This window comes from Mesoplodon densirostris, chromosome 4, assembly GCF_025265405.1.
Source record: "Mesoplodon densirostris isolate mMesDen1 chromosome 4, mMesDen1 primary haplotype, whole genome shotgun sequence".
NCBI lineage: Eukaryota > Metazoa > Chordata > Mammalia > Artiodactyla > Ziphiidae > Mesoplodon > Mesoplodon densirostris.
The window spans coordinates 35855580-35867626 of NC_082664.1; the positions used below are offsets into that span (position 1 = coordinate 35855580).

Here is a 12047-nt window from a genome sequence, read left to right on the forward strand (position 1 = left end):
CTTTATAATGACTAAATAGGCCTCACAACCCAGGAATGTTTCCTCAAGGACTTGGGAACCATTTTTTGAAATACAAACATCTAGGGCCCCAACCTCCCAGTTCTATGGGTATGAGTGGTGGGCCCCTTGCTTCAATTTGCCAAAAAATTACCTCCTCGCTTTAAGATATGAGAAGTTTGTTTCCCCTCCAGATAAAGCCAGTCAGCTAACCGGTAATCACTCCAATTTCCATGATAAAGTTAGGATGAGCTACATGTAACAAAAGGTCAACTATCAAAGTCCTCTAACTGGAGGACTAGTTATTAATCTCGAAAACATGGATTGTGTTGCACCTGCTTGGCTATAGAAAAGAGTAAGATTTGTCTTTGCAGTCTTTTATCAGATCGCCCGATTTAATGCTTATTCAATAATAAACTGTTTTCCTTCTCTACCACCTTTGTGGATAGGTTCTCGGATGGGAGATTTTTTTAAATTATATTTCCCCAGTACTGGTATTTGATATTAATTTATTTTAGGTGTGATAATGGTATTGTAGTTAAGTTTTAAAGCATTCTTGTATTTTGAAGACATATAATGAAATATCTGCAGATGAAACAAAATGATGTCTGTGATTTGCTTCAAAAGGTATGGAGGTGGGGCTTCCCTGGTGGCGCAGTGGTTGAGAGTACTCCTGCCAATGCAGGGGACACGGGTTCGTGCCCCGGTCTGGGAAGATCCCACATGCCGCGGAGCGGCTAGGCCCGTGAGCCATGGCCGCTGAGCCTGCGCGTCCGGAGCCTGTGCTCCGCAAAGGGAGAGGCCACAACAGTGAGAGGCCCGCGTGCGCCCCCACCAAAAAAAAAAAAAAAGGTATGGAGGTGGGGTGAGAAACCTTGCCAGGTATAGATAATTGATGCTAGGTGATAGCTATCAAATTCATTATGTTACCGTCTCTACTTTTCTTATGTTTGAACACTCCTGTAATAAAAAGTTAAGATACATGGAAGCCAGCTGGTATACAGGTTTGGAGCTGGGAGGGAGGGGGAATAAGTGCTGGAGATAAAGCTCTGGAGGCATCAGCATACAGGTAACAGGAAGGCTGTGGAAATGGACAAATTGCCAACTGAGAGCATAAAGCAGAGGGTCAAGGACAGAACCTTGAGGAATACTAAAATGTAAGGGGTAGGCAGCAGAGGGTCTAGCAAAGGAACCCGAAGAGATAAAATCAGAAGAGAGTAGTGGCAGTTTCAATAAGATAAGATGGTTAATAGTGTCGAATGTGAATGTTGCAGGGTCCACCATATTAAAAAGTAGGTCAGAGACCTCAGCAAAGCCAGTTTCATTGCAATGATGGCCCAGGACCCCTGATTATTGCAAGTTGACCTGTGAAAAGGCAGTGGGGAAGCCAGTTATTTTGTTTCTGAAGAGAAACAAAATAACTGGACAAGAGCCAGAAGGCTACATACGGCAGAGGGGGATGGGAGGTGGGCAAGGTTTGCACTTACTTACTGAAGGGACAGGTTAGTAGAGAGACGCTGAGAAACAAGGAGAGAGAAGGGCTAAGTGCTGGAACAAGAACCCTCGGGAGCCAGGAAGGGATGGGATCTAGAGCACAGGGAGATGGTGTGGCTGACAGCCACTTGTCCAATATCTGCTCTTCCCTTCCTCCACAGGGGATTTTAGCTGGGGCCCGACCCCTTAGAAGGGACTAAATTCACCGTCTTCCCTTCCATTAGCTGTGGCCATGTGACCCACTGAAGCCAAAAGGATAAGCAGAGGTATCCTGCAGCAGGGTCCTGGGAACTTTCCTTAAGGGAAAGCACAAGTTCTCCCTTCGCCCGCTTGTTGGTTTATTTTCCCATCCTGCTGCCAGAAATGAGGCCACAGCCATCTGGGACCATTAGATAGAGGCCTTGATGGTAGTGCAGCAAGATAAGAATCTAGGAACTGAACTTCAAGGAACTGAGCCTCCTAACCAGTTCTGGACTTCTCTCTAGACTATTTCCTAGAGAGTGAACTATTTTTCTTAAACCGCTTATTTGGGGCTCTTATCACGTGCAATTGTACCTACCTAATACAGGAAGGACTGGATACCTCATTCTCTGAGGACAGTGTAATAGCATCTTTGTCGATACAACTCATTGGGGGATGATGGGGAGAAGAGCTAGAAGTTAGGGAGTTCATACCTGAGTTGGAAAAACAGGACGATTAAGGGTACAGATTTGAAATAGCCATCATGAGAAACAGGATTTTTGGAAGAAGTTGGAGACCCTACCTTTGATGATGGTGCCACTCAGTTTCTTCAACCATGGTAAGAGCTGAGAAGGCAGCTGACTGCACCAATTGAGGGGCTAGATTGTATATGGTAAGAAATGAGGTTCTCAACTACTACTACTGCTGACTGTATGACCTTCAGGCCATACTTTATGTTTTTCCATTCTCAGCTTTTATTTACAGAACAATGTGCTAAATAACAAGTTGAAAAAATTTTTCAAGCCTACAGCATTATGTCCCTAAGAAGTTACAACCTCAAGTGACCTTCCTTGTTCTTAGAATATTCTATTCTAACTTATTTTTAAGTGTTTCCTTTTTAATTTTAAATTGTGGTAAAATACATAAAAATAACCATATTAGCCATGAGGTGGTGTTAAGTACATTCACATTGTTGCATAACCATCACCACCATCCATCTCCAGAACACTTTCCTGCAAAACTGAAATTCTTTACCCATTAAACCATCTCTCTCCATTCCTCTTCCCCCAGTCCCTGAACCACCATTCTACTTTGTCCCTATGAATTTGACTAATCTAGGTACCTCATAAGTGGAATCATACAGTATGTCTTTTTGCAACTGGCTTATATCCCTTAACATAATGTTCTCAAGGGTCACCATGTTACAGCATATCCATTTTCCTTTTTAAGGCTGATATTCTATTGTATGTTTGTACCACATTTTACTTATCCATTCATCCATCAGTGGACGCTTGGGTTGCTTCCACCTTTTGGCTGTTGTGAATAATGTTGCTGTGAATATGGGTGTACAGATATCTCTTCGAAACCCTACATTTCAATTCTTTTGGATATATGCCCAGAGTAGAATTTGTAGATCATCTAGTAACTATTTTTAACTTTGAGAAAACTCCACACTGTTTTCCACAGTACCTGTATGATTTTATGTTCCCACCAACAGTGCACAAGGGTTCCAATATCTCCATATTCTCACCAACACTTGTTATTTTGGGGTTTTATTGATGCTAGCCATCCTAATGGGTGTCATAATTTGCTCTTAAGATTAAGAATCACATAATAGGGACTTCCCTGGTGGTGCAGTGGATAAGACTCCACATTCCCAATGCAGGGGGCCAGGGTTCGATCCCTGGTCAGGGAACTAGGTCCCACATGCATGCCACAACTAAGAGTTCGCATGCCACAACTAAGGAGCCGGTGAGCCCCAACTAAGGAATGCTTGAGCCGCAACTTAGGAGCCCACCTGCTGCAACTAAGACCCGGCACAACCGAATAAATAAGCAAATATTTTTAAAAAAATAATAAAATGCATGGATAATCCCAAACTTTGTTTTTTAAAAAAATCACATAATAGCAAGAACCTAGCACAGTGCCTAGAACATAGTAAATGTTAGATATCAAACAACTTTGAAATATAAGATGTAAGTTAAATTCTTTGCTGCCTTCTTCTAAGCAGGAAAGATACAGTTATATTGAAATTTGCCAAATCCTAATAACATCTATAATAGATTTGCCTATATTCAGGTTCATTAGTGATGTATGCTTTTGCCAAGGCATTAGCAAATTACTAATTCCAGAAAAGCTTTATCACACTCCAGAAAGAAACTAGTACCCATTAGCGGTCACTCCCCATTCCCTCTCCCCCCAGCCCCTGGGAACCACTGATCACCTTCTATATGGATTTGCCTATTCTGGACATTTCATATAAATGGATTCATACAATATGTGGTCTTCTGTGTTCTTTAACTCAGTATAATGCTTTCAAAGTTTATCCATTTTGTAGCATGAACTAGCAATTTATTCCTTTTTATGGCTCAATACTCCATTTTATGAATATCACATTTTTCTTAAATCTCCCATAAAAACCCAGATTTCTGGCTTTTCTTGAAAAACGGGAGATAAGAGTGTAGAAAGGCCCTCCCCTTCCCACATGACAACCACTGGCAAGACCTCACGAACACCTTTTTGTTCCCTGAACATTCCAGGCACTTTTCTATCTCAGGGTCTTTGCACTTTACTTACTGCACTTACCCTCTTCCTGAAATGCTTTTCTCCCAGATATGCACATGGTTCCTTTCCTTACCTCCCAAAGGTCTGCTCACGTGACCCCTTCTCAGTGAGGCCTCCTACCTACATCTGCAATGCTTACCCTATCCCCCCATCCCTTGCTTTCATTTATTCTATAGCGCTCATTACATCTGACATACTGTATGTTTTACTTATATCTGCTTCCAACCACCCCTCATTAGAATGAGAGTTCCATGATAACAGGTATTTCTGTTTTGCTCACTATTGTATTCCTAGTACCTAAAGCTTAGTAGTGCTCAAATTTTTTGAATATATACAAACAACGAACCTGTTATAGTTTTTAGTGACTGAAAGCTGCTAAGAAAAAATAAACCTGAAAATGTTTAAACACCTTTAATGCATACTTTGTATTGACACTTTAAGTGCAATGAGTTTTGGCAGATATATGTATTCCTGTAACCTCCACCATGCTTAAGATAGAGAACATTGAAAGTGAAATTAAGTCACAGTAACACATTAAGGTAGGTCTGTTTACTATAGTCAGGCATGCCTAGAACTTGAAGATGTTTTAAGTTAAAGCTTTAGGCTTGGGACTGCCCTGGCGATCCAGTGGTTAAGACTCCGTGCTTCCAATGTAGGGGGTGCAGGTTTGATTCCTGGTCAGTGAACAAAGATCCCACATGCCGTGTGGTGCGGCCAAAAAAAAAAAAAAAAAAAAAAAAAGTTTTAGGCTGCTCTTTCAGAAGCTGTATTAAGGAACATGATAGTTCAAAAATCAGAACACCAAGAGAACAAGGAGTTGCTAAAATCCAAAGGGACTAAAACATACTCCTAGATTAACTAAAGACCAAAGAAAGCATAACCTAATGATTTGTGTTAACATACAAGAAGATTGTGTCAAGTACTAGGGGGAAAAAAGCAAACAAAAGAATAAGAATTTATTATCAAGGGCCTGGGGAGAGAGGCCTTTGCATATTCCAATCCACATGGTAATTTCTCACTGGAATTTGTAAACGGATTTATCAGTCAGGATCTTTAAGCTGCAAGCAACAGAAACCTTTCTAGCTAATTTAAAGAAAAGCAGTTTTTTCAATTTGGGTACCTCCCAGAATCATCTTAAGAGGACCAAAATGTGGTTTAAAGGTCACGTTGCCAGGGATTATGGCCCCCAAAGTCACACTGCAGCTTGGTCCAGTGAAGACACCACTGCTGCTGTCACCTCTCCACTACTAGGAAAAGGAAGCACTGCAGCTTGCATGGCTGACCCCACTGACACTGGACAGAAGCTACTGCTGGAACTGCCGCCACAACTGCCCATCACAGAATGAATTCTTTATTGCCCCTTCTTCCAGAATGTCAAGACAAGGTTTAGGGTGGGTGTTTCTGTTGGTGGAGCCTAGGTCAAGAGCCCACAACCCCAGTTACAACACAAATGAGGTGGGATGTGGATGGAGAGAAGTCTAAAGAGGTAGAAGAGGGTCAAATTGTAGAGGATCTGTCTTACTGGTTGTTAAGCATGGAACACATACCACCAGTGGTTGAAGGTCAAATACCAAAATGTAAAACTATTAAAATGAAAATGTATTAGAAAAATGCATCTAGCACAAGCCTGAGATTTCATTGTTTACTGTAGGGGCAGGCTACATTTTAAAAGTATAAAGCTTTAAAGCCAATTTAAAGAAAAACACCAAAATAAATAATAGGGCAAGTCAGCAAGGATGGTATATGAATGACAAGACTGAGAAGCATGGATGCATGTAAAAAGCCATGGAAAGACTAAGCAAAGGAGAAAAATAGTCTTAAAAAGATCAGTCTGGTGGCAGTAAAGAATGAACTGAGGTAGGCAAAATGGGACAAGAGTCTTTATTGGAAAATTAGATCTGTGTGTGAGAAGAACAGAACTAGAGCAGGGCCATTACAGGAAAGGACTCTAATCATTTAGAAGGAGGAAAAGAAGTCAACAAGACTTTGTGATCAGAAGTAAGGAACAAAAGGGACGACAACAGAATTCTGATGGGCTTGGAGTTTGACTTGAGTAACTAGATAATGAGTGATAGTGTGAAACAGACAATGGGAAGATAGCAAGACAAGCAGATTTGAGGGAGAAGATAATGAATTTTGTTTCGAACCTGTAGAGTTTGAGACATCTGTGACAGGGAGTTGAGGCTACTTAGAACAAAGCTGGTGGAACACCGGGGCCATGAGCATTTGAGGTCTGGGAAGAAGAGGAGGATCCCAAAAAGGAGTCCAGGAAGGACCAGGCAATGGAGAGGAGGCTCAGGAGAGAGTAGTGTCCTGACTAACAGAATATTTCAGGAATAAAGTGGTCAGTTGTATAGTAGAGAGGTCCAGCAAAATAGAGGCTGACAAATCAGTGAGCTTGCTCAGAGTAGTTTCAGTGTGATGGTAGGACGGGAGCCAGGCTGAAGCATCACTATCATAAAACTAAATGTGTGATGGCTGTTGTTCTCTACCAAACACTGAAAGCGCATACAGACCCCTGCGCTCACATATCAATCTGTTCCAAACGAACAGCTCTCATACCTCTATGTTTAAACTATCTCAGGCTCTCTATTGGTTCCTGCTGAAGCAGACCAGATTCTTGGGTCTCAACCAGAGTTGCCTGCCTGCTCTCTCATGGAGCACCAAATGGAGCAGAAGAATAAATGTCCCTAGCCTAGTTGAGGGGAACCAGAATAGCTCCCATATGGCTTCCTGAACTCCAGGACCCTTGGCTGGTCACGGGAATACAGTTCATTTAGGCTGTCACCGCTTCAGTAACACAGCTGGGTCAAACTACCATAATTACAATGACAGACACGACAAACTGTTTATAACTATCTTACCCACAGAACACTCATCCTACTTCTGAAGAAAAAAGGGCAAATTGGGCTTCCCTGGTGGCGCAGTGGTTGGGAGTCCGCCTGCCGATGCAGGGGACATGGGTTTGTGCCCCGGTCCGGGAAGATCCCACGTGCCGCGGAGCGGCTGGGGCTTGTGAGCCATGGCCGCTGAGCCTGCGCATCCGGAGCCTGTGCTCCGCAACGGGAGAGGCCATAACAGCGAGAGGCCCGTGTACCGCAAAAAAAAAAAAAAAAAAAAAAAAGGTCAAATTACCGTGGCTATAAGAGCTAACCAGAATCGTGAGCAGAGGCACTGCACCTAAGCCCTGCCAGAGCAATTACTTCTTCATTTTTCTCAGGCTCTCTTTGTATATTAAAATAAGTTGTTACCTGAGAGAGGAACCATTGAGTGTCCTTACTAAGCCCAGGGAAAGGAAAAAAAAAAAAAAAAAAACCAGACAAAGGCAAATATATTCATTCAAGAGAACAGGAAGTATAACTGATGCCATAGCAACACCAGCAGCCTGTGACATCAGAGCAGAAGGCAGGAACAAAGGGATTTATGAGCTACCTTTCCATGGGTCTTCTCTCCCTTGAAATTTGACCCATGCCGCTTATTTGGTGCTGTTTCAGAATAGAGCGACTGAAACTTCTCCTGGTATTTTTCTCCAACGTATTTCTGGAGATTAGCCAAAACCACATGCTGGAAACCTGCTGAGTGCCACAATCTTATTAGTATGCAATGAGATTCTGTTTCAGACTGCTGGTGATACCGGGCTGCCAATCGGCTACAGGGTAAGGATATAAATTGTAAAACGAAAACTATTTGAAAAAAATTAAAGGGGAGACCAAATAAACTGAAGCTTCATCATCACTTTAGGTTGGAGGTTTACACAGGAAGTATTTGAGGGAGTGGAATTTTAGGGAGAATGGCTTCCCCAGGTTGGAGTGGAAAAATACCAGGAGCTGTGGCAGGAAAGGAGGTGTACAAAGCATGAGTAAGAGAAGCTGCTTATAAATGTTCCCTTCCCCCTCATTCAGCAGCCTCAGCTGGATACTATTAATGTCCCCTGTGTAAGAGGCTACAATTGAATCTAGTCAGAAGTCTCTTCAGACAGAAAAGAACAATGAGCAGGCAATTTGAGCAAAGCCAGGCTCAGTTTATCAGATGAGCTGCAGGATTACCAGGTATTAAAAAATAGTGATTAGCAGAAATTGCTTTCCCTCAGTGTAAAATTATGCTTTTAAAAAGAATGTGTACAGCTGATTTAAAGGGACAGTATCTTCATTTATAAGCGGGGGGGGGGGGGGGGGCGGACAACTTCCTCCCATTAGGTAACCTGTGACACATTAAGTGTAAGTCTTATCTCTCATCTTTGGTGGTAAACTTGGAGAATTATTAAAGTGATTAATTATAGTTCCTTCTTCAGTAGGGTCTCCTTATTATTTAACAGAAAAGGTTTGAGTATTCAAATCAAGACACCACATCCATATGTAACCAGAGGTGTATGGAAGACACACGGTGACTTCATTATTCCTGTTTTAGAGGGAGATAACCCACCCCTGGAATGGGCTCAATGATCAGCAGAGGAGGTTTCAAAGCAAGCATGGGTAGGGGATTTGTAGTTCACCTAGATTCTGTATTAGTATCTCCAGGACCTATAGTTCCCTACTGCCATGCCTTTTGCACTTTATAGCTCCAGAAGAGATATGTGAATGGCCCTAATAAAATAGAGGAAATGGCCTTGAACAGCAGCTAGAAACATTTGGGTTAGATATAAGAACCTTCCTACCATAAGGGTGTTGGAATTTGGTACCCTGTTACTAAAAAGGTTTTCCTTTACTATATAAATGGCATTTATCTTTGGGTTGGATTTACCTCTGGTTCTGTACGTTTAGAGTACTATCCAGATTACAAGACTGCAATGTTACTTTTGATTACCTGGGGTGCTTGTGAAAATGCGCGTGTCTGGGTCCTACCTCAGAGCCAATAAACCAGACTCATCCACTGAGAAGCCTAGGAATCTCTCTTTCTCACAAGTAAACCAAGTGATTTTCATAATCAGGGAAGTTTGGAGAAAACGGACCTAAGGCTCTGCTTACAGTAATAGAAAGTTCTTAAAACTAAGGAGGAAACGAATGACTTGAAGAGAGGAAACTGGTTAGACAGATGAATCATAAGCACCTCTGACTGAGTTAGGAAAGCTAGACTTTTGGGGAAAGGTTGACCGCACAGTGGGAGTGAGAGCTAGCATGCTCAGCACCACTTTGCAGTCACTAGCAGCTTGTTCCAGGCCCTGCCTTCCACTCCGCCTCCTTGCCTTCCACACAGGCTCTTTATTGCAAGAAGACTTTGCCTGAAGACTCCTCCATAGATCTTAAGCTGCATGTGGAATCCAAGGGAGGATGGGAAACGCTTTCCATATACACAGCTGACGCTGTGCAGTTCCTGGATATAAGGGAATAAGACTCTGAACTGGCGTGTTACCAGCCCTCAGACTTCTAAAATCCAGCCACTTACCCAAATCGGAGAGCCTTTTCATCAAGCCAGCTTCTCTTACAGCAGTGGGGCCATATTCCACTCCTTTTCTTTTCTGTAAGATAAATTACACAGATATGAGGGAAGATGACTAGAAAATAAGACCACTTTAGCTCACAAAAATACAGAAGTCTGCAATGCTATACTTAGTTCCCAACAGATCCCTCTGAAAATCTTTTATTCTTTTCACCTGAGGTCTGGTCATTTCAAACACTTGCAGGGAAGGAGGAGAAACAATAATCACTGGATTCAGATCAACCTTCCAAGCCCCTCGTTGTGGGAAGGGCAAGTGGAGGCAAGACAGAGGAAGGGGCTGAGCCAAGTCAGAATCTGGCTGTTGGGTGTTCGTGTCGCAGGCCAGGGCCGAGCCCCGGCTTCTCCAGCAGTGACTTCTCCACGACTGCAGGTTTCTTTCATTGAAGAGAGAACAAAACAGCCCCTTCCGTCTTCCTGCCGCTAGAGAGGCAAGCACCAATTTCTTTTTCAGTTAATTCTCTTTCTGAGAATGGACCCTGGAGCCTTAAATCCTCGGTCCCTCTCTTTAACCTCTCCTCCCTCAATTTTCCACCGGGGATTCTGGTCGGTTTCTCCTCTTCCAGCCCCTCCATGAAATCCTCTCCCTCCTTTCCTCTCCTCCATCACCCCAAGCGGAAACCACCACTTTCTCGCTCGTCGGGGGTAAGGCCGAAGAAACCCACCAGCCTGCTGCCCCCTGCCCACGTGGCAAACCGGGTGCCCTCATCCCCTCCCTCCTTCTACCGAGGAAAATCCCACGTGCTCTCCCGGTGCCCAATCGCGGGAATCCACCTCCTCGTCCTCTCTTCGTTTCTCCCCATCCTCTCCTCGCCTCCCCGTTCTTCCCACTGGTCCCGATTTCCCCAGGCTTGGGTGAGGGGGTTGGGGGGTGAGGGGGCGGGAATCCTGCACCAAGGTGCCAGGTCCCAGTTCTCACCTGTCCCCGTGAAAATGGGGCTCCAATGACAGCCACGGAGTGGACGGACTTCTTCGGGACTGAGCGCGCTTGCGTACGGAGAAGAAGCGAGAGGCTGCTCCTCAGGGACATGATGGGCAGCGCAGGACGTAGTCGAGCGAGAGGCTGCTACGTGCGGCTCGCCGCCGGGGGTGAGCACAGCAGCCTGCAGTTGTTACCTACCGGCGCGCGAGCCGCGCCCCGCCGCACCGCCCCACGACGTCACCGCCGCCTCGCCCCGCCCAGGCGCCGCCGCCTCGCCCCCAACCAGCCCCCGGCACACCTTCCGGAAAGCCCCACCCACTGCTGCTCAGTGCCCCGAACGCCCTCGCTGATGTCACTCGGCTCTGGCCCAGGCTCTCCGGCCAAGGACAAGCCCCTGCCGCTGACGCCACAGGGCCAAGATCGGGCCCGGCCAATAAGAGTGCGGTCACGGACAGGTGTGTCCCTTGGCGGGAAGCGGTTGGCTCCTGCAAAATTCGCGAACTCAGCGGAACAAGCGAACGCACACGTAGGCTTGCGGACGGTGGCTGTCTTCACACACAGAGGCACGCCGGGCAGATGCCTATTTTACGGAACGGCTGGCTGCGCTGGTCTTGGCCCAACCCCACGTGAGTGCCTTGCGGAGACCAAGCTGGCGTCCCTCGGCTCCGTTTCGTATCAGCTCAAGGTCCAGGAAATGTGCTTATCCCACCTTTGGGCGTCGAAGGCTAGGAGATCAAACAGATTAGAGATCTCCTGGCCGGGCATGTTAATAGTAACCCACCTATTTTAGATGGGAAGGTTAGGATTTACAACGTACCTTCTAGGAGTTTTAAATTCTTTACCTGAATAACTGGAGCACTGGTTATTAAAAACCAAACAGCAACATATCTGGACTACTTCTAAATTTCAGCGAGGCTAAAGAGCTGAAAGTAACTGCTTAAAGTTTTAATAATAATAATATTTTAATAACAATAACCAACTAAAGTTCTAAGAACTTTTAGTCCTCTAACAATTCCATAAAGTAGGGACTATTTTAAAGACGAGATTACAGGATCAGAGAAGATAATTTACTTTTCCAAAGTCAGGTAGCTTGTAAGTTGGTAGAGCTATGTGACTCTAGATTCCAAGTTCTTATCCATGACTAGTGTCTTGCAGGAATGGCTTGCAGGAATCTGGACGTTAGTCCTACCAAAAATAAATCTGCCTGCCAATGCAGGAGACACGGGTTCGAGCCCTGGTCCGGAAAGATCCCACATGTCGCGGAGCAACTAAGCCCGTGAGCCACAACTACTGAGCCTGTGCTCTGGAACCCACGAGCCACAGCTACTGAGTCCACGTGCCACAACTACTGAAGCCTGTGCTCTGCAACAAGAGAAGCCACCGCAATGAGAAGCCCGCGCACCGCAAAGAAGAGTAGCCCCCGCTCACCGCAACTAGAGAAAGCCCGCCCGCAGCA

The 12047-nt window shown here is 44.8% G+C and overlaps 1 protein-coding gene across 1 annotated transcript in view; it reads right to left on the bottom strand.

Moving 5' to 3' along the window:
• Positions 1–10796, bottom strand: part of ARG2 (arginase 2) — a 28751-nt gene extending 17955 nt beyond the window's left edge. Inside the window, exons 1-2 of the mRNA XM_060095953.1 lie at positions 10589–10796; positions 9619–9691 (exon numbers count right to left, since the gene is read on the bottom strand). Of these exons, the coding sequence (XP_059951936.1) occupies positions 9619–9691; positions 10589–10699 (184 nt within the window). The 5' untranslated portion in view covers positions 10700–10796. The remainder of the gene's footprint in view (positions 1–9618; positions 9692–10588) is intronic.
• Between the last annotated feature and the right edge of the window lie 1251 nt (positions 10797–12047).